General features: G+C 36.8%; 1 protein-coding gene across 6 annotated transcripts in view; it reads left to right on the forward strand.

Annotated features, from left to right (window-relative positions):
- The window catches only part of ZFAND3 (zinc finger AN1-type containing 3), a 320,017-nt gene that overhangs the window by 95,721 nt on the left and 200,763 nt on the right, over positions 1–23,533 (forward strand). For all 6 annotated transcript variants that reach the window (XM_049092558.1, XM_025418640.3, XM_025418637.3 and 3 more), the window contains exon 2: positions 8,181–8,221. In XM_049092558.1, coding sequence (XP_048948515.1) covers positions 8,194–8,221 — 28 coding nt within the window. In that variant the 5' untranslated portion in view covers positions 8,181–8,193. The remainder of the gene's footprint in view (positions 1–8,180; positions 8,222–23,533) is intronic.

Genomic DNA, 23,533 nt, shown 5'->3' on the forward strand with positions numbered 1-23,533 from the left:
GCTCAGTATTTTGCCTTAGAAGAAGTGGTTCTTGAGTTTAATTATTAACCCAATTCATAGCCATTTAATTATGTTGACCAGTGTTCAGGAAAAAAACACCCTGACCTCCATAAATGTAGTGTCCTTTCCCTCTCCTCATTTGGGTGCAGGAGCATAGCTGGCAAGGAGAAAAATAAGGTCAGGGAATATCTCAGTATATCTCTCTTCGTTTTTTTGTTCTTAGATTTTTGCTCCTATGCTAAACAGTTGGGAAATACAAACTCACTGTACTATTTTCATAGCAACACGAAGAATACCTTTGTAATGGACCAGTAGTGGTATCTAATGTGTAGGATTTTAAAAATTTATTTTTTGTACCAATACCTTATTGAGCTATAATTTATATATAGTAAAATGCACAATCTTAAATATATGATGTAATACATTTTGATAAATGTATGCTGTGTATATACGTTAATCGTGATGATTTTCATCACTCCAGAAAGTGCCTTCCATTTCTGTAGAATTCTAAAAAACTATTTTTACAAAGTGGATGGGAATAGTTTAAGTGAGAAATGTAATAATCAACGTGTATGAAATTTCTTTAGGTAGCTGGATAGCAGTGAACTTAGTCTTTTTTTAAAGATTTTTTCTCTACTACAAAAGTGAATTCTGCTGAGCATTAGTTTTATTCTAACATAGAGTTTGAGTTTTGTAAAATATCATACATTTGCAAATGAAGAGACCCAGATATGAGGCAGTCCTCAGTTTTCTCAATAAGAAAAACGTGTTTTGGTCAGCCTTGAATATGGAAAATTTTAGAGTATAGGTGAAATAATTAAATATCTAATTAAGTTGTTTATGCAGGTATATTTTGAAACTATCTTTTTGAGATAATTGCGGTTTTATATGCAGTTTTTTAAAAAATAAGATTTTTATTTATTCATTTTTCATTCATTTTATTCTTTATTCATTCGTATAACTTCACATGTATGTTTAAGGTCACAAGTTATATAAAATTATATGTTTGTATACATTCTTAATATACATTTTGAAATACTAGTTTTTTCACACTCCCTTAACACAATTTATTCAAGCTTTCTACATCTTCACAGGTATCAGTGCCTTTAATGTTTACTAAAACCATGTTTAAAGTTATTGACCTCAGTTTTTCAGTTATTCACTTCCTTATACGTTATTTGAGGTAGAACACTTTAAAAATCGGTAAATGTTGCTCTCAATGGAAGTTTGATTTGAATCCACAAGAATCCATTCATAACACTAGGAGAATTGCCATCATTTTATTTTATTTTTATTTTTTTAATTGCTATCATTTTAATGTTATTTGTGATCTTCCTAACATTCCAAGGCTTTTATTGCATTGCTTTCTAAGTGATCTTCAAAAGTCTTTTTCAGTGTCAGCTACCTCTTGTAATTATGAGATCATACTTAATACTTAAGTATTAAATCTGTATTTAAAACTGTAGTTTTACTCCTTTTAAAACTTGTTTGTTGTAATAACCTTGACAAAGCATCCAACGTTAGTGTTAGTGCTGTCTCGACGTCCTTACAGACTTAAGTGTTTCTGCCTGGTGATGAGAACTTCACTGTCACTCCCCCTTCACAGACTGGATAGATGCCCCTGGGAGTTTAATTCCATTGATATGGTCTTCCTCTTTTGAAATCCCACATGCCCTTTCTCTGGGCATGACTGCATGCCTGGGTTTTTCACTTTTAGGTTTCTTGGGAGCTTTTTCTTTCTCCTCTGTTGGTATTTAGGATAAAATTATTCATGTCAGCCTCGAAATTCCTTTTCTTTCTTCCTCTCCTCTCCCCTCCCCTTGTCTCCCTTTGTTTACCCTCATCTCCCCTCCCCTCGTCTCTCCTCTCTTATCTCTCTTTTTGTTTTGGACAGATAATTTTAGGGAAGAAATCCATTCCTTATGTTTGGGCATATATACTAAGACAGCTGTAGCCACTGTATACCATTGTGTGTTAGAATGTTGGTAGTGTCATTAGTTTCTCCTGTGTGGAAAAATTATTTGGTATTTTTATTTAGTTCCTTGTATTTTTTCCTCCTTTCCTGTGCTGGCTTTTACATGTTTTAATTTTGTCTTCCTTTTTACTAGATATTTAGATAGTGCTGGATTAAGCTCTTAGTAATGTGTGCAGGGCCACAGATGATAAGGTGACTTGTTTTTTATTTATATATTGTTTAGTGCAGGGACTTCAAACACAAAACTATAGGGTGTGTTGTGTCCTTGCTGTCCTTGAATTTGGGTGTAAAATGTTAAGACACTATCCATTCCAGTACCCCAACTGGATCTAAGTTGTTAAATTGATATTATCTTTTAAAGTAGTACAACCTGTATTGCTACATTCTAGAAACTCATCCCCCTTATTAACAGTTCCATTTTTTCCTTTTTAATATTCCCTTAAAAAGAAAAGTTCGCAGACATTGTCTGAATGATTTAGAGTGATATGTAACAGTTCAAACAGGCTGGATGCACTGTTGAAAACCTCCTTCGTCATTCCCAGCTAGGATGTCATCTGTTTAAACTGGCCTTTTTCTTGTTTGCCTGGGGTGAGCAAAGAGTGATGATTTAGTAGAACTGTTTCTTGGTTTCTAGCAGTTGTAGGAAGTTAGTTAGACTTTCTGGCTGTAAGTGTATGGGGTGGCACATAGATTGTTACTAGTCTTTAAACATCTAATTTTACTTCTAGGCAACTGGAATGGTTTTTAGAGTGGAGGAAGCATTGGTATTTAATTTTACCTTCTCTTTCTTCATGTCCTTCTCCCTCCCTTGCCTTCCAACTTCTTCTTGCCTTTCTTCTCTTTCCCTCTCCTCCTCTCCTTCTTTTAGATTATTAAAGAAGGAACTAGGAAATGTGACTAGTTGGTTCTAACAGATTAGTTCTCTTCATTAAGAAGGAAACCCCATTGGGGCACCTGGCTGGTTTAGTTGGTGGAGTGTGTGATTCTTGATTTTGGGATTGTGAGTTTGAGCCCCATGTTGGGTACAGGGGTTACTTAAAAAAAAAAAAAAAAGGAAAAAAAAAAAAAAAAGGAAAAAAAAAAAAAAAAGGAAACCCCTTTGTAGCCTAAATTCTTTTAGTACTGTATTTCTCTTTTGACTCTTAAATTTTTTCTGTGCCTTAGTTTATTCCTCATTGTTGGACTAAAAATATTTTTTTAAAAAAGATTTTATTTATTTATTCATGAGAGACACAGAGACAGAGAGGCAGAGACACAGGCAGAAGGAGATTCAGGCTCCATGCAGGGAGCCTGACATGGGACTCGATCATGGGTCTCCAGGATCAATGCCCTGGGCTGAAGGCGGCGCTAAACCGCTGAGCCACCCGGGCTGCCCCCAAAAAGATATTGTTGAGGACCACTGATATGGTAACATGTTTTCTTATTTCCACATTTATATTAAAATACTTTGTGGGTGGAACCTAGCATGTTTGTGTTTTCCTGGGTGGTAAGAGATAGTAGTGTTGTATGGATGGCAAGAAAATATTATAAATAAAATGTTTCTAGAGTTTTCAGAAATTAGGAATATTATTTTAATTTCCCAAGATAAATTACTTAGAAATCAATTTATTCTTCATTAAAAAGTTAATATCTTTCAAAATTGGGAAACATTTATTTCAAAAGAAAACACATGATTAAAGTGAGATAGCCATTTCTCCCATCAAGCAAAATCTTGAAAGTAATAATAGTTAATGTTGGTGAGAGTTTATTGAAAAAAGTACTTTCAGATCCTTTTGATGACAGCATAAATTGTTAGAGATTATCTGGTAAGTAATTTGGCAGTACTTACCAAAATCATATTTTTTTTATCTAGTAATTCTCCTCAGAATCAGTTTTAATGAAAGTTATCCAAAGATTTATGTCTTCAAATGCTCATTATGGGAATATTTATAATAGGAAAAATCTGGGGCAAAGAATAAACATCCAACAGTAAACAAGTAACTAAATAAATTACAGTATTAGTATGTACTAGACTCTTAGCAACAAACATGTTTTTGAAGAATACTTACTGACATGGGAAATAGTAAATATAAAATAAATGAAATTTGCATTTTTAATATGAAATATTTATGCAAAGAAAATATGCTTATGTCATAAAGCATAATAAAATACACACTTGTGAACATATCACACAACTTTATCAACACTGTTAAGTATAATAAATTCTTAATTATGTATATCTAGCCATAGGATAAGAAGGAATTATGTCAGAATGTTAACAATTCTCATTTTGGGGGGTTGGATTAACAGTAATCTTTGATTTTCACTTAAATGCTTATGTTCTTTTTCTAAATTTGTACAAGAGCCATGTGTTTTCAAAACTAGAAAATACCGTTAAACATTATTTATTGGAAAGAGAGAAAAATTGACGCTGGTTTCTTCCCAACTCCATTTCGTTGGAAAGAAACTTCTGAAAGTGTCTGCCACCTGTTATCTCCTCAGTGACAAATCATGGCTGGGTACACAGGGTGGCATTATCTACCAGTTGTGGGTAATACAGTATGATAGAGCTCCTGAGAAATGATAGGCTGGCAGTTACAGGAGTTGTGGATGCCCTTTCTTCCCGATGGTGTTTGAATGACCTTTACAAAATAAATTTTTGAAATCTACTTAGGTTTTCACATTTCATGTTTCAGGAGAAGGGGATTCATTTCTTTATTTAACAAATATTGCATGCCTGTTATGTACTGAACAAGAGTGACCTAAAGGGTCATTTGCTAAAAGAAAACAAGAAAAGGGACTGATTTAAATTGGGGGGAGGGCAGATGAACGCTTTGGAGGAGGGGGTTTGAATCCAAGATATGAGTGACAAGAAAGAGCTATTCTTACTGTGATTTAAGGGTGGAGGAAACAGCATGGGCAAGAGCTCTACAGCACATTCTAGGAAAAGAAAAAAGGCCATTGTGGTTGGAATGTGGTAAATGAGGGGAGCAAAATGGTAAGAAGTGAAGAGAAGTGGAGGGAGGTAGGCAGAGTGAGACCATGAGGGCACTTCATAATTTTGGAAAGATGTTTGAATTTTGTTTTAAATGCAATAGGAAACTGTTAGGTAGCATTAAGCAAGAAATAGTACAATTTAATTTAATTTATATTAAAAAATGTTTTTGAGAGGGATAAAGAGAACAAGTGAGCATAAGCAGGGGCAAGGGCAGAGGGAGAGGCAGAAGAAGGCAGGAGTAAAGAGTTTCAAGAGAGATGCATCTGGATGAATGCTGTTCAGTAGGGGAGGGAGTGAGAGGAGATCAGAGACCTAATTCTGTGTATTTGTTTTGTGAGGCTGCTGTAACAAATTACCACAAATTGGATTAAAGCGACAGAGATTTATTAAGTTCTGGAGGCTGAAAGTCCCTAATCTGTCAGGGCTGCTTTGTTCTCTGTGGGGCTCTAGGGGAGAATCAATTCCTAGCCTCTTCCACCTTCTACTAGCTGTCCCAGCATTCCTGGGTTTGTGACCATATTCCCACAGTCCTTTCCTCCATCTTGATACCACTTTTTCTTTTGTGCATCTCTCCAAACTCCCTTTGCCCTTTCTCAGAAACGCTTATATCATTTAGGGCCAACTTCAATAATACAGGGTAAATTCACAATCTTTAATTTGTCTGCAAAGACCTTTTTTCTAGATAAGATAAATTCCAGGGATTAGGATTTGATCTCTTTGGGTGGCCATTATTTATCCTACTAATCCTCGGTTTTAGAAACCTGGTAGCCCTTGGAGATGTCAGAAAGAGCAGTTTCTTTGGAGCAATGGGACCTAAGAGAATCCTCTTTACCTTTCATGTTTGTTGTCAGAGAACTCTATTGTCTGTTTCGAGACTGCAAATTGATCACATTGCCTTTCTATGAGCAATCAGTAGTTGTATGCATGTTGTTAGCTTCAAGTTTTACATGTTGAACATGAGAAAGGAGAAAAGGTCTCAAAACCCTCTGCCAGTTCTTTCAAGTTGTGTGTTACAGAACTATATGATCCAAGTTGGCATTACCAGTGGCCATTATTTCCATAGCCAAAGCCCAGCATATTTTAGATTTCATACATCTCTGTTTTGATTAATAATATCAGTAGCTGTATTATTTCTTTCATAACCTGACTGATGAGCATGTTGCTGGAAAAGTCCTCTTCAGAAAGTGGAATGGATGTCATTTAGTAAGATCTAAGTATAGTGGGTATTAAATAAATTCTCTGAAGAGAGAGAAGGGGATGCAGAGAAAAAGGCTGTTTTTTTTTTTTTTTTTTTACCAGCTTTGTGAAATACAGATGGTAAAACTGCACGCTTGGTGCTGAGCTGTGTTCATGTGTTGGAAGGGAGGGCAGGGATTGGACTTCCTCCTGATGAAAAGATTTGCATTCTAGGGAGCTTACCTGACAATCATTAAATCTCTACTTATGGGACCATTTTTCCAAATTACCAGAGTACTGACTTGGGGGTTATGTGTACCCTTCAGCTTCTGTATTGGGGGCAGAGGCCCTAGTTTGGCATGGTGAAAAGAACACAGGCTTTGGGGTTAGGCAGATTAGGTTCATCCATTTACTTGTTCTGTAATCTTTGGAAAGTTACATAACCTGGAAGCCTCTCTTTCCTCTTTCGGTAAAGTGAGGTTGAAGGCATCCTGGTATGCTTACCACATAGTAGGCATGTAATAAATGTTAGATTCCACAATTAATGACATCTTTTTGTCTCTTTATTCATTTTTATTCATTTATTGTTACTCAAAATTTCCTTACTGCTTTTGATGTCTTTATATTAAGCCGAGTCCTAAAGAAAGACCCACCTGTTAACAGAGCTTCTCTTTTGGGAAAGGGAAGTAATGGACCCCTGCCCCCTACCCCAGTTTTGTCACTGTATGACAATTACTTGCCCTGAGGTCTTGGGTTCCAGTACATTGGAAAACAACCACAGCTATCAGGGAATACTTCCTGAGGGAGACTTTAATTGTAGGATATACTAAGGAGGGCAGAAGAAAGTTGGCTTATTTTGTATAGGAACACCTCTGGGCAAAGACTAAAATATTGGGAGGGGAGTTGCTGACGAATGAGGCTGTAAATAGGTCAGCTTATCCAACATAGAGTATTCTAGGTTTGGGGAAGAAATCTTTATGAATGAGTGCACTTGGGAGAGAATCAGGAAGGGAAACAGCAATGAGAAGTACTTAATTGATTGCCCACCACGATGTGGCCTGGGCTGCTTTGTAGTGCCCTGTGATGTGTTATGCTGTGAACAAGGCCTGGTCTTTGGCAGTAGCTCAAACCCAAGGTCATATATTTCCTCTGTAGTTCCCTAGCTCTGTGACCTTGGGCAAGCTGCTTGCCTGTCAAATGGAGATGAGACTCCTTGATTTCCGAAGATCACTCAATTTAATAACACCTAAGAGGAGGTGGTAGGAACATTTCCTCATTAATTTAGTCATCATTTGTAACCAATTGTGATGTTTCCTGGTTGTAGAAATTTTAATGTGATTTTTCTAAAAGTGTATTTTGAAAGCAAAGCAAGATGGTAATACCCATCTCACGGATAGGGGGAAAATTAATAAAATAATGTATGTTAAGTGCCTGTCAAAGTTAGTATTCAGTGAATTGTAGCTATTATTAACAGATGAAAGGACATGAAAAATAATTTGGGAACATCTGAAGAAAGAATTTTGAACAACAGGGTCATAATGTGACCAGGATCTGAAATAGGACTAGAATTAAGGGAAAGAAAATGACAGAAAAATTCAAATAATGCTGTGGAGATAAGTGAGTGTGTATCTGAGTAGAAAGTTTTATTCCTTTACAGCCAAAATTTTTGTTGTCTACAGTGATAACAGTACTTAGGTATGTTTCCAGTGTGAACAGAATATGGTAATCATGTGGGACAAATGATTCCTGTGTCATCTTCTAGACATGTTAGAGTAATTCTGAACTTTTCTGCTACATAATTTCTGAATTTTGCAAATTCCAAAAAATAAAGCATTGGTTAACACACTGATAACAAAGCGTGTGTTTTTGTTGTTTTATTTGTTTTCATTTCCTTGTGGGAGAGGGTGGCTGGTTAGGGACTTAGCATTAGTTTATTAGTTCAGTTGCATGGCCAGGAGATTCTTGCTTACATTTCAAACATCTTTATGTTTTCATTAGAGTAATACTGAATTTTTAGCTCTTCTTTCTTTTTTTTCTTTTTTTTTGCCCCAGGTCCAGCAAGACTATGAACCTCTGTTCCAAATGCTTTGCTGGTAAGTGCAGAAAAAGGGTTCTTAAATTTTTCTCCTTTTGATTTTAAGACTATCTACATAGTTTGACCTTCCTTTGTGTTTATGCATGGGGTTTTGCTTTCTTTGCTTGTATGTGAAAGTAATTTCTCCTTACCAAGGTGCTTCATATATTTGCCTAGGACTATTGAAACAGCCTTCCCCGAGTGAAATGAAATGGTCTGTGTACTTGAACCCAACAAACTTTGCATAGTGTACAGTTGTCAGCATAGAGTGGAACTGTAAAAACTTGTGTTGTAGTAGGGTAATACATGTTCATCTCTGATCTGGACTTGAAATTTAATGGTAAATATTCCTTTTACCAATGAGAATATAAGAGAAAGGATATTTTCATGTTGGAGTCAGGAAGAGAACCATATTGAATTAGTCCTAGAATCCAGTCCCTTCTTAAAATCATCTTGGGTAAATCACTTAATCTCTTTGGACCTTTAGAGTCATTATCTGTAACATGAAGGGCTTGGGCTTGATGTCTGCTAACAGCCCAAATGCTGATTGATTGACTCCTTAAATTATGACTCCTACATGAATTTAACCTTCATTTAAAAAAATAATTTTATATCTAATGATCTTATATAAAATAACTAAGTCTGTACTGAGCTATGTTTAACCTTTTCTATTTGTCAAAGATAAAGCTGTACACTAAAGTGCTAAGAACAGATTTTAATCAGTAATATATAACAATATGAAGAGTTCACTTTGAACTGAACACAACTTTGATTTGTGCAAAGGTAAATGGGCGTTTTAAGTGGAGAATGAGGGAGTAAGGAGGGTTGCTAGCTTAGCTCATAGAGTCAGGGAAGTAAAAAAAAATTAAAGGTTTGTCAGTGTAAATAATGACTAGGTAGGTTGATTGTGTCTTTAAGCTGACTATCCTGGAAGTTTGGATTTCCCTTCTCCTATTGAGACTGAGAAACTGAGGCCTTATCCTTCCTGATGGTTGCATTTTAAAGGAATGGCTTTCATGTCCTAGAGACAGGGACTCCTGAGATTTAGGAGATAAATATGCATTTCATAGGGACAGAGGAAGGATTTATAGTTGCAAACCCTTTTTACTAAATGGTCTAAGATGGGGTGGTCAGAGGCCTGTAGACAGGTGTCTTACCTAGAAAACCTTAAATTCTTTTGACAGCCTTGAGCTTTCTCAGGCAGGCACTTTAAGAGGGGCTAGGGTCATCCTAGGGTTTTGGGGCCTTGAGTTGTTAGAAACTGTTAGTGTTTGTTTAAATATTTTAATGTTTGGGAAGTGGGGGATGAAACCAATTGTGTTAAGAGTCTGTAGTTTTTATAGGCCAAGATTGAGTCCTACTCGAGAAGTCTCGAAGAGCCTGGTTAGAGATTGATCAAGGAGAGAATCTTTGTCAGTTTTCACTTTCTATTCATTATGTTATTTGGGCAAGAAAGTAATAATACTTAAGGCTTTAGTTCTTTATATTTATGCCTAAACTAGGGGATAGGTGGGAGGGATTTTGGGGGGGTTGAGGAGGCTGGCAGTTTGTTAAAAGTTTGGAATTTCTCAAATACTTTAGATCTTTAAAAGGAAAAAAATATTGGTAAGTTTTATCCAACTTTTAACAATATCTCTGCCATTAAATGAATGTATTCTTTTTTGCTCTACATGTCTCAATTACAGATATGAAGAAATGCTTCCTTACTGGTCAGAGTTTAAATTTTACAGAAAAGATGAAAGTAGCAATGAGACAAAACATGTATTAGATTGATGACTGTCTCCATATAGAGATAGCTTCCCCTTCTAATTCAGTAAAGTGTGGCTTTGGGAGAAGGTCAGGCACCTTTGAGAAAAGGGGCACACATCAAAAGGCAAAGAACTATATTTGTCCCTAACTAAATATAAAATTTAAAAAATTACCAGTGAAGATAGTTCAGCTATGGTCTTTGCATTTCTTTGTACTTGCAGTTGGATTTTTTTATATTTATAATTAATTATTGTCTCTCTGTGATCTGTGTCCATTTACTCTTTACACAGCTTTGTCATTTTTGCTTTTTGCTTTTAAAAATATTAAGTATTTTCAAGTGTGTAAAGAAAATACTTTTTTTCTCTTTATTTTCATACCCATATTTTTAATTTCCTCAACATCATTTGAAAGGAATGACTAGTAACATCCTGCTTGTGGAGGTGGCATTTGGAATTCTTTTTGAAATACAGAAGAAAAGTCATTGAACTTTACAGACATATTTGTGGATTTCATTCCTGTATGAAATAGAGTATAGAAATACATTATTGCAGCAGAGGCATGAGATGTGTAGGACAACACACAAAGATTATTTTGGCCAAAGCTGCTGTGATTTTAAGTACTCTTTTTAAGAATATACCATAAAGTATACAATATGCTTTTAAAAGATGGAATAATCACTTTAAAAACAACTGTTGTGTCCCATTAGGTTAGTTATTTTTCAAGATTGCTTTTCAGAATATATGTGGTGAAAAAAATGAGTTGTAACTTGTTTATGTAAAATTGAAGTTAGTATAAACATGTTTAAAACCTTGTTGAGATAGTGGAGTATTAGGTGAGGAACTGTGGTTGCTAGTTTATAGTTAATTTGATGACTGTTTGCCTCTGATGAAATATTCTGCCAAATGGTGAGCGGATGTCCCAATAACTACTATCACTTCAGATTATTATCCCTTTTCTTTATAAAACATTCCTGGGCAGTTTGAGATTAGAGAAAGGGAATCAGAAGGGAAAGGAAATGAGTATATGGGAAGTGAAAGTTGCTAAAAAACCTTGAATTATTAATTTTGCCGGTAAATGATATACAAAATAATAATGTTTCTCCATATTGTTAGAACAAGAAATGTCTGTATCAGCCATTTGCATGAACGTAGAAGAGTATCCAGCCTGGCTGGATTTGCTATTCTTAACAGCTTCCTGCTTAACCAAAATTCCTCTCTTTGAAATGGGAGGATATTGTTTTTATTTTTATTTTTTGGCATTTTGAATCTGGTTTGGCCTGGCTGAAATCATTTTAGGCCATTTGGAGGTCCCCCGCCACCCAGTTGTGCAATATGCTACTTTTAACCTTAAAGCGCCTTTGACCTGAAGACCCTTATCATCCAAGATTTTCTTATGCCATAATCAGAAGGATATTTAAAGGAAGTATTCTGGGGAGGCACCAAAAAATGACTGACTCTAGTGTTAGGATTTGAGGTACAGTGGATTGAAGATGCTCTTCTGGATTCTCGTTATCTGAGGTTACTATGTAGTCTTAAAAAAAAAAAAACAGGAAAAGTTAATTGTACTATAGTATATATTTCTCCATTACCATAAGTGTTTGCTATTTTCTACTTAATTGTCAGTCCCTCTTTTACATGTTTAGTATTTTCTTTCCTTGAATCACAATTCTCTGTAAGACTAAGGCTATCTGTAGAAACACTTTCAGTTTGGATAAGGAATATTCCCACCTTTGAGTTGATATATTATCCTTCCCAGTTGAGAGTGTTAATTATTTTTATATTACCTCTAAAGAAAGGATATAACTTAACAGATTTGTAATTCATTTGAAATTATGGAAAGAATGTCTAAACAATTGAAAAGGATGGTATTTAAGCATTCTTGAATGTAAATTATCAATTCATCTTGCCACAAACCTTTCTAATTTTTTTTTTAATTTTTTTTTATTTATTCATGATAGTCACACAGAGAGAGAAAGAGAGAGAGAGGCAGAGACACAGGCAGAGGGAGAAGCAGGCTCCATGCACCGGGAGCCCGACGTGGGATTCGATCCCGGGTCTCCAGGATCGCGCCCTGGGCCAAAGGCAGGCGCCAAACCGCTGCGCCACCCAGGGATCCCTCTAATTTTTTTTTTAGCCTTTCTAATTTTTAAAGCTACATGAGCATCTTTTTTGGTCCACTTAGCTTTTCTACCCTTTTGATAATACTCTAAATAATATTCTTTCGTATTATCCTTTTCTTTTATTAAACATTTTTATATTTGTAGGACTTTACTAAAAGAATCAGTAAATATCTATAATAGAAAGCCACAAAATGGGATCCCTGGGTGGCGCAGCGGTTTGGCGCCTGCCTTTGGCCCAGGGTGCGATCCTGGAGACCCGGGATCGAATCCCACGTCAGGCTCCCGGTGCATGGAGCCTGCTTCTCCCTCTGCCTGTGTCTCTGCCTGTGTCTCTGCCTCTCTCTCTCTCTCTCTCTCTCTCTCTCTCTCTCTCTCTCTGTGTGACTATCATAAATAAATAAAATTAAAAAAAAAAAAAGAAAGTCACAAAATTTCTTGACATGGTATAACACTTTTAGCATCTTTTTAAAAAAGATGTATTTATTTATTTTAGAGAAAGAGCGAGCATGAGCTGGGGGGAGGGGCAGAGGGAGATGGAAACTCCTCAAGCAGTCTCCCCACTGAGTGCGGAACCTGACATGGGGCTTGATCTCACCACCCATGAGATCATCACTTGAGCTGAAATGAAGAGGCAGGCGCGCTCAACTGACTGAGCCACCCAAGTGCCTCTTAATTGCGTTTTAAAAAATTGAGTAGGATAGAAAATAATCAGTGCAGTGCAAATATTAAGGGCAAGTATTGTTTTTGTGAAACCTTTGTGTTACATATATAAATGAAAATAATATATAATAGGTTGTGATGTAAGTATATATTACCAGGGTTATGATTTAAAAACCACTTGTGGTTTGAAAACCACCGAATTGCAGAAATTTACTGGAAAGTCATTGAGTTATTCAGGATCCCATTTTCTTTGGAAAATAGGACATATTTCTTTTCTGTCTTTAGACAAAGGACTAACCAGTTGATTTTTTGTGACCTTTGTTTATTTGGAACTCTTGAATAGTTTGTATGATTTTATGTGTCAAAGTATGAACTAATCTGATTATCTGCTGCTATGTTAAAAATACATATGAAAAGTCAAGCATAGCCTCTAAAGGGTAGTCGTCTTGCTTCTTAGGTAGAAATGATATTGGCTATGGTATTATTTTCTGTTTGCAAACTCAATTTAGATACTAACTAGTCTTCGATATTTTGGGACATTTAGCATCTCATTGACAAAGACCTCTTGTATTACCATATCAGCAGTGCTTTTCACAGAATGGTTTTGCTAAATAAAAGTATGATTGAGAGAAACATCAGATGGAATGATCATAAGTGGAAAGGCAGAAATTTTTAAAGAACTGACTGAAGTAACTCCTTTAGCAGTGTGGCATTATATCTGCCGCCCTTAGACATACTTGCTGTAGGGGATAGAGGACTGTGGTGACTAGGAAGTTTCTATCATGTATACACCATTTTATACTTTATGAGGGAGTCTGAAGATATGTCTGAAGGGCCAGAAGGTTGTCTGAGTAACACTGATGATAGCTACTTATCAGAAGACAAACTTAACATGTGCTCAGTGTAAAAAGAACCAGTTGGTCCTGTATGTATTTAATGTTTAATACTTTTCAGTAATTTCCTTTAAAAACTGACACTAAAATGTTTATTATTTATAGACTGACAAAAGCACTTTATTGAGAAATCAAAGTAAGCAATTTATTTAAATTGTAGATGTGAATTGATTATACTGTTTCACTTAAGATGGCATAAATATGGAGAGATGATTATTTGCAGCACAAGAAATTTTTTTATTTGGTTAACATTAACATTACAGATTAGTTCTCTTGAAAGGGAATACTTTTAATAAAAAGCAGAAACAGACTTATAAATACAAAGAATAAACTGGTGGTTGCCAGAGTGGAGAGAGTAGGGGCAAAGGGGAGTGGGAGATACAGGCTTCCAGGTATGAGATGAATAAATTATGAGGACGATGACTACTGCATAGGGAATGTAGTCAATGATACTGTGATAGTGCTGTATGTTTGACAGATTGTAGCTACACTAGGGGTGACCACAGCGTAACATACAGATTTGTCCAATCACTGTGTTGTATTGTACACCTGAAACCAATATAACGTTATGTGTCAGCTACACTTTTGTAAAAAAAAGAAAAGAAAAGAAAAGGAATACTTTAATGCACTTTTATGTTTTATAGAAAGGGACAAGAATAGAAGAACTATAGTATAAGAGATCTTTTGTCAGTTAAAGATGAACTAAAACTACAGACAAACATTTCTTAAATTATGAGCTAATTATTTAAATATGGTGCAGTTATTTAATTTTCTGAAAATTAGTTTCAGTGTCCTTTTCAAATATATGTATTTCTTAATGGGAAGATAGTTAAGCAAGTTTATCTTTGTTTTCATGGTTACGTGTGTCCTGTGTCTCATTATTGGTAAAGAATATTACAATAAATAAAATGATACATGTTCTATAAGAAGCACATTCTAATAGACTCTAGAGCTAGGTGTGTACTTAGTTTTGTAGGAATCTGTTTTCGGGTACCTATTCAAAAGAGTAATCTTAGGGGTGCCTGGGTAGCTCACTTGATTAAGCGTCTGCCTTTGGCTCAGGTCATGATCCAGGAGTCCCAGGGTGGAGCCCCACATCAGGCTCACTGCCCCTCCCCCCGCTCTTTCTCCCTCTTTCTCCTTCTCTCCCAAATAAATAAAATCTTTAAAAACAAAAAGAGTAATCTTAGATGCTAGTTTCTGGTACTTTGGAGAAAATATTGTTATAATTAATGTATTTCTGTTACTAGCTTTTGTCAGCTGGGAGAAAATGATTCTGTACAGTATTTTCATGTTCACTTTTATTATTTCTTGATATTATCATACTGTTTTCAATTCAAAATGGACCTTGGGGAGGCTGTTAAGTGTTTGAAAAGGCCAATATTCAAACAGGATTTTGTTTTTCTCATTGCTGCATACTTTGTGTCCATCGGAAAATTATCAAGCTTGTTCATTGCTGTCATATTTTCTGCCTAAATAAAAAATTATTGAATGATAGAGTTCCTTAATTTATGCTCTTAACATGCCATTAGTTTGGGATTTTTGTTTTCCCTTTCAAAAATAACAGGACATTAATTAAATGCTGATTGACAAGACTACAAAGCAGTATGTGTGGTATCCTGTTTTTAATTAGACACGACACATAATTTATTTTTATTCTTATTGAAGTATAGTTGATACAGTGTTATGTTAGTTTCAGGTGTACAGTGAAGTGATTTACAAGTCTATAGGTTATGCTGCACTCCCCACAAATAACTATCATCTCTCACATGCAATACTAGTACACCGTCACTGACTATATTCCCAATGCAGTACCTTTTATCTCCATGACTTATTCCATACCCAAAAGCCTATATGTTCCACTTTCCTTCACTCATTTTGCTCATACCCCTACCTTTCCTCTGGCAACCACCAGTGTGTTCTCTGCATTTATGGCTCTGTTTCTGCTTTTTTGTTTGTTTATTTTGCTTTTTATTTTTTTATTTTTTATTTTTTTTAAATTTTTATTTATTTATGATAGTCACACAGAGAGAGAGAGAGAGAGAGGCAGAGACACAGGCAGAGGGAGAAGCAGGCTCCATGCACTGGGAACCCGACATGGGATTCGATCCCTGGTCTCCAGGATCGCGCCCTGGGCCAAAGGCAGGCGCTAAACCACTGCGCCACCCAGGGATCCCTATTTTGCTTTTTAGATTCCACATATAAATGAAATCATGCTGTTTTTGTCTTTCTCTGACCTTTTTTTTTTTTTAAAGAAAATGTACAAAACTATATATGTATTCTTATATATATAACAACATGGCATATCTATGTACAAAATGGCTGGCACAGTTGAGGAAACTGTACAAGGATGTTCCACATTTTCCCCTTCTCACATGGACTTAATTTATTTTTATTTTTTTCAAAGATTATTTATTTATTTATTTATTCATCAGAGACACAAAGAGAGAGGCAGAGACACAGAGGGAGAAGCAGGCTCCTCACAGGGAGCCTAATGTGGGACTTAATCGCTGGACCCCGCAATCATGTTTTGAGCCAAAGGCAGATGCTCAACCACCTAGCCACCCAGGTATCCCTCACATGGACTTTATTTTATTTATTTTTTTAAAATACATTCTTTTTTTAAAGATTCTATTTATTTATTCATGAGAGACAGAGATAGAGAGGCAGAGACATAGGCTGAGGGAGAGGCAGGCTCCATGCAGGGAGCCCGATGTGGGACTCAATCCCAGAACTCCAGGATCACTCCCTGAGCCAAAGGCAGATGCCCAATCGCTGAGTGATTCAGGCGTCCCCCTCACGTGGACTTTAGATTAAGGAAGATAGCATGAGGAAATGGAGCAAGAAACATAAAAATTCTATACAAGTGTCAGTGAAGGAGTCTGGGGACCAAGGGAATTCAAGGGTCCTGCTCTCTCCATTCCTTCCTCACCAACTTTCTCCTATCCAATCTAAGTGATAACCTGAAAAGTGAATGTCCAGTCAGGAAAGAAATATTCCTACCTGCCATCACCCTGTATGCATATCAGTAAGTTAATGGTTGTTCTCATTGGGCCAAATGTTTTGCGTATCAGAATTTGTGAGGTGAGGGGCATCTGGCTGGCTCAGTGGTTGAGCATCTGCCTTCAGCTCAGGTTGTGATCCCAGCTGGAGTTCTGGGATCAAATCCCAAGCAAGCTCCCTGCTTGAACAGTTAGTTGTCACTCTGGCCCTCTCTGTCCTAACTAGCAGTACGATTCAGGCCAAGCTAGTGACTGAGGGTACTGGCCACCTGCACCTCTTTCCTCCACCTACTCACAAATTCACATTGCTGTTTCTCCCCATCCCATAGGAGTCAAAGTTACTGAGCTCTAGGAAGGCAGAGATTTCCCAATGCTCCTTATCTCTCTCCTGACCCCCCCCCCCCCCCCCCCCCCCCGCAAGGCTTCCTTTAAGGTGAATCATCTCCTAAGAAAACTGCTACTTTAGCCCTGCCGTAGTACCAAGAACTGGAGGCTGGCTCAGTTTGTTCCTTTTCTTCTGGTCTCCTTAACAATACATCTGGCATTTGATTACATCTGAAATGTGGGGGGGCCTGTACCACATGTGTGTGACTGAGCATGTGTCTCAGGCCCGAAGCTTTTTAGCTGCAAAGGCCAGGAAAGTGGGCGGGGGCAAGATGCTTCCATAGAAGCTAGCTTCTTAGAACGTTTTTTCTTGACCCTTAAGACCATGTTACTTACGAGGCCCTCTTGCCTGAATTTATAGCCCCCAAATCTCAACTTCCTCCTTCCCTATGTGGCCTTAAAATGGTTCTTGTCTGTAGGCTCACCGATAGGCCTACCTCACTTAGTTTTACAATGAATACCAGAGAGTTTTTTTCAGCTGGCAGTTACAAAATTTTTAAATTAGAATCAGTCTTACCTATATTCAGCTCTTTTACAGATGAAGAACTAGAAATCCATCCATAGAGGTTAAATGACTTGACCAAGGTTACATATCAGTTCCGCTGAGACAGAGTGCAACTAGAACCCAGATATCTTGATTCCAAACCCAGTGTTCTGCTATCCCATGATACTTGTAGAAGCAACATGCTGGAAGAGAGAGAGGAGGTGCCCATTTTGTGTAAATGATGTTCTCCAATCTTTATTTAAGAGCCAGAGCAAACTATCAGAGACACTGAGTATAGGAGGTTAAATGGGCATTGTAATTTTAGGCAAGCAAATCAGTTTTTCTTGTTGAGGATTATCTAAGCTTGCCATAATGGAAACATGAAGCAATAGCAGCTTAAGGGAAAAAACACAGAGAAGCACAGAAAACAGATCTCATTCAATCTATCTAACCTTTCCCAAGTATGTCAATTTAGCCTTTGGATGTAAACCAACCATATAAGTCCCAAGACTTAGCCTAACCAATTTGGGATAGTCTCTTTCAAAAGGAGAAGTCCCATCTCCCCAATTTCTCATACAAAAGATAAAAGAGCATTTGCAGCCTTATCCAATTCTAGTCTTATTTCTAGCCCCTACCTGGGCTTACAGTGAGGGTGTAGAAATCTCAATTTAACCAAAGAAATGAACTCAGAACCTCTTTTCAACCCACATCACCTTCTTAGCAGCCCTCAGAAGAATTAGAGTCATTTCTGGCTAGTAAGGTGAGAAGAGCTAACTAGATGTTCATTCTGTCTCTACCCTTGATACATAAAAGTCCAGTGGGTGAGCAAGGGGAGACCACTGCCCCACAACTTGCTGGGGGCAGATCCTGAGGGATGGGGATGTGATCACCAGTCACCAGATTCTTGTCTGGTCCTGTACTTGGGAGCTGCTTATTCTTTGGGCATGTTGTAGTGTTTTGCTTCAGAGTATTTTTGCCCTTTCTGGAGTCTGTTCATGAGGAAGTCAGAGCCTCCAGGCTTTTGTCTTAGGCTTGGATATTTGGCCTTTAGTTTTGCCTCCTTGGCAATCTCAGGGAGAATGCCTTCTTTTCCCATGTGCCCTGCTTCCTCACACCGGTCTTCTCTGCAGGATTCTCCTCTTCTTGTTTCTGGGACATGTTAGGACCAGGACAGTGGAGTGTAAAAAGCTTGGGAAGTCAACTAGAGAAGAGAAGGAGGAAGGGAAACGGGGGACAGCCTGTGCTGCTTCTTTGGCTCCTGTCACTAAGATTACTTAGTCAAAATGACAGCCCTTGCCTCAGACTTACTTCACTTAGCACAGTGTACTTTAGGTCCACCCATGTTGTCACAGATGGCAAGATCTTGTTCTTTTTTTATGGCTGCTTAATCTTCCATTGTATATGTATCACAACTTCTTTATCCATTCATCTATGGCCAGACATCTAGGTTGTTGCCATATGTTGTTTATTGTAAATGTTGCGATAAAGATAGGGGTGCATATATATTTTTGAATTAGTAGTTTAGTTTTCTTGGGTAAATACCCATAACTACACATAATTTATATGTATATAGTTGCATGGGATAAAGCTCAAAGAAAGTAGTTGAAAAATTTAATTTTGGTAGTCTTAGCGTAGGAGTTTTTGGGGAGATTTTTTTTTAAGATTTTATTTATTTATTCATGAGAGACACACACAGAGAGGCAGAGACACAGGCAGAGGGAGAAGCAGGCTCCATGCTGGGAACCCGACTTGGGACTCCATTCCGGGTCTCCAGGGTCACGCCCTGGGCTGAAGGTGGTGCTAAACTGCTGAGCCATCCGGGCTGCCCTATTTGGGGTGATTTTAACTAATTTTAATTTTGTTTATCTTTTGGCTCAGACTTTTATTAATGTAATTACAAAAATATTTTTAGATGTTTCAGAAGAAAAGTGTGTTCTACTTAGACACATTTCAGAAGTGCAGAAGTGGTTAATTTCTCTCTGAAATGTGCAAAATCGAATTGGCTATAGCTTGCAACATAGGGAATCTAAATGTTGTCATCCAGGTTCAGTGATAGAACAATGCAGGGTATAGGGTGGAATGGTAGATAAATGAAAATGTAAATGTTTCTCTTCAAGGCGACTTGTTTTTCATGGTAATTTCCAGAATAGGGTAACAAATTCCTATTTCATAGCAAGTTAATGAAAACATTTCCTTATGAATTTGCAACTCTTAAGCTGTTTAGAGTTGCACTCTAATCTCCTGTCTGCTTACCTTCTCTGTTAGAAGTCAGGGTGTAAATGGCCTGATATACCAGTCACTTCTGGAAGGGAAGAAGAGTTGTAGGTTACAGTTGAATTTTGAGGGTCTGCAGTAAGAGGAACAGAGTGAATCTGAAAATTTTAAGCGCTTCTTGTTATGCATGATTTCTTCTAGAAATTGTGGGAACTCTGTACCCATCACTAAAACAGTATAAAACAAACTACCCTCTCCAGTGAGTCATTTTATAGCATGGTGAAGTTGGAGTAAGATGTTAGAATTTGTATGCTTGTCATACCTTGACTTTTCAAATCACCTTTTCTAGAAGAATGGCAGCTGCTGCACTTAAAATGAAGCATTTGAATAGGGTGTTTCTTTCCTTATAATTCTGTTGATTTGCTACTATCATACACTCTGATTTCTTGAAAAACTGATAGTTTAAGAAAGATTTCTCCAGTATAACACACACATTGATCATGCATTGGTTAATAAGAGATATAGTTCAGCTCATTGAATTCTCTCAGCTAGTATGTGTCCTTTGGTGGATATCTGGTGTGGGTATCTGAAATTCAGGATATTACAGAAAATAATATAATAAACATTCACAAGCCAAACCAGAGTTGACAAATATTAACATGTTTTCTTTTTGCTTTATAACATATTTTCTTTTTTAAAGATTTATTTATTTTTAGAGAGTGTGAATGTGGGGGTAAGAGACATAGGGAAAGAGAGAGAATCTCAAGCAGACCCCGAGATCATGACTTGAGCCAAAATCAAGAGGTTGGACGCTCAACCCATTGAGCCACCCTGGTGCCCCCTTTTATAATATATTTTAAAAGGGAACTACATCTCTTAGTTTTCTTCTATCCCAATCATCCTTTTTCTACCTCACAAAGAATCACTATTCTTATTTTTGTATTTATACTTTTTAATATGAATATATATAAACGATATTATTCTGTTTTAAAAATGTATGTGATATTGCATTAGTCATTCTACAGCTTGTATTTTTTAAATAATTTTTTAGAAATCTTGATACATGTTGCTGTAGGTCATTTTAACTGTTTATAATTTAGTATAATCAGTATCCTGACTTACCTGGAATAGTCTCAGTTTACAGTATTTATGACAGTGAAACTATTAATTATGACAGTGAAACTGATTTGCTTGCCTAAAACTACAATGCCCACTTAACTTCCCATACTCAGTGAGGAGGTTTCTGACTTTGTACTTGTCAGTGTCCCAAGTGGTTGATAAATTATTGATCGCCTCTATTAATACCATGCCCCAATTGATCTAGTCCCCTTTTGACAGAGACGTAAGTTTCTTTCACTCTTTTTATACCACAGTTGCAACCTTAAGTTTTCTCTATTTTTTAAACTTGTTTGAATCTGTTAAGACTATTTCTGTGTTAAAGACCCTATTTTCTGTGGTATAACTTCCTTGCTCTCAAATGAAAGCAAGACAAAGGGCATCAGGTCCTTAACTGATTAGCAAAGCTGAACTCTCTGACAGCCCTTTATGACCTCTTAGTCCATGGCAGTTTGCTGTCTCACTAATAAGCATTCTTAAACTGTGTGGTTAATTATTATGCAAGTTAAATGAAGCAGTGTGTTGAAGATGTTGTCATGGAAATTATGTCAAAAATAATTGTTGCATTTGTAATAGGAAACAAAATTCTCAATGCTGTAAGTAGTAGACAGGTAGCGTCTTTTAAGCCTTGAGTAGAAAAATTGTCACCATGTGTCAGTTTTTGGGAGAAATGGAAGAAATGTAATAGCTACAGGATTTTTAGAATAGTTTGGCTCTGTCTTTTGGCTTTATTTCTGTCCATGTGTTGGCCTAAAACTGTTCTTCGTAAGATGCACAGGATTATCCATTGCATAGACAGAAAATGTTAGAATTTCTACTTACATACTTTATCATATATATATATATATATATATATATATATATATATATTGCTGATTTTTGTGATGTACATAATCTTATTGGTGTTTTGTTATGACAGCCCTCATTTCCACAGACTGGGTGGATTAAAACAGAAATTTATTCTCTTTCAGTTCTAGAGGCCAGAAGTCTGAAATCAAGGTGTCAGAAGTCAGACATGTTTCCCTTTGGAGGCTCTGAGGGGAAATCCATTCCATGGTTCTCCTTGCTTCTGGTGCCTGCCAGCAATTCTTGGCATTCCTCTGCTTGTACATACATTAGTCCATTACTCCAGGGTCTGCCCTCATCTTGACATGGCTTTTTTTTTTTCCTGTGTGTGTCTGACTTTTGGATTTAGTGCCCCTACTTATGTAGGATGGTATTATTTTGAAATTCGTTTTACTTTTATTTTTTAAAAGATTTTATTTATTTATTCATGAAAGACACAGAGAGAGAGAGAGAGAGAGGCAGAGAAATAGGCAGAGGATAAGCAGGCTCCATGCAGGGAGCCCGTTGTGGGACTTGATCCCAGGATCCCAGGATCATGCCCTGGGCTGAAGGCAGACGTTAAACTGCTGAGCCACCCAGGGATCCCCTGAAATTCATCTAAAAAATTTATTTATTTATTTGTTTGTTTGTTTGTTTGTTAGAGAGAGAGAGAGAGAAGAACACTAGCAGGGGGAGGGGCCCAAGGAGAAGCAGACTCCTAGCTGAGCCGGGAGCCTGACTTGGGGCTCCATCCCAGGACCCCAGGATCATGACCTGAGGTGAAGGCCGATGCTTACCTGACTGAGCCACCCAGATGCCCCTATTTTGAAATTCTTAATTAATTTGCAAAGGTCTTTTTAATAAATACGATTATATATATAGGTTTTAGAGAGATATATAATATATATATATATTTTTTTTGGTGAGGGATATGAGGAGGGGGCATACCATTCAGTCTACTGCAGGAAATATAACTATTTAAAAAAAATAGACATGTAAGAGATATGTGCTCAAATTTTATACTGATGGTATACCTCTATCAAAAGAGGCTTGGAGAATCCCCTAGTTCTGAGATCTGCTTGGGTTAGATGTGTTTGGCCCCTTCGTGTAATAAGGCAACAACCCTGGACGACCTACAAAGCTCCGTAAGAGTTAACTGCTCATATTGCCTATATGTTTCATGTTTCATGTTTCATGTTCTTAGTAGACTATGCAAACTACATGATCAGGTAGGTTTATGGGCTTCCTTTTTGGCTTGGCAGGAATATCAATAACTATCACATAGACACAGGAAAGCACCACGAGACTATTTTTGTGCTTCAGTGATCTTGACTCCACTATACCACAGATACTTAGAGTAATTCTTAATCTCAGTTTTTTTTTTTGGCCTTGAATGAGAGGCTTAGGGTGCGGCTGCTTTTCACACTTTCTGGTTATAACCCCCATGCATTTAATTTTTAGTCACAATAGGGGTGGTGGTAAAATGATAAGGCAGGCCATTAATTATATACCTAAAATATGAATTTTAACAATACAAAATACTATATCATTTAGAGGCCCCATTACTCAGCTGATTCTAGTGTGTAAAGTAGAACTTTCTGTATGTTAACAATCTTAATTATTAACAAAGGTTTGTTTTAAATTTCTTAAATTACTTTTAAACTAAAAACTGATTAGAAAGAAGGAAAAGATACTTTAACTCAAGGCTTCTGGTTTGAAGAAAAATAACAAAGGTACGTACGTATTAAAGGGGGAATGCTTTTAAAAAAGATACTTAAAATGGAAGTAACACAAGGATTACTGTTGATGAAATAAAATGGAGAAAGGGCACGGACAGATAATGTTTCTAAGAAGTCAATAAAATCTTTAGATGAAGTCATTGCAA

The sequence above is a fragment of the Canis lupus genome, chromosome 12, assembly GCF_003254725.2.
Source record: "Canis lupus dingo isolate Sandy chromosome 12, ASM325472v2, whole genome shotgun sequence".
Classification (NCBI taxonomy): Eukaryota; Metazoa; Chordata; class Mammalia; order Carnivora; family Canidae; genus Canis; species Canis lupus.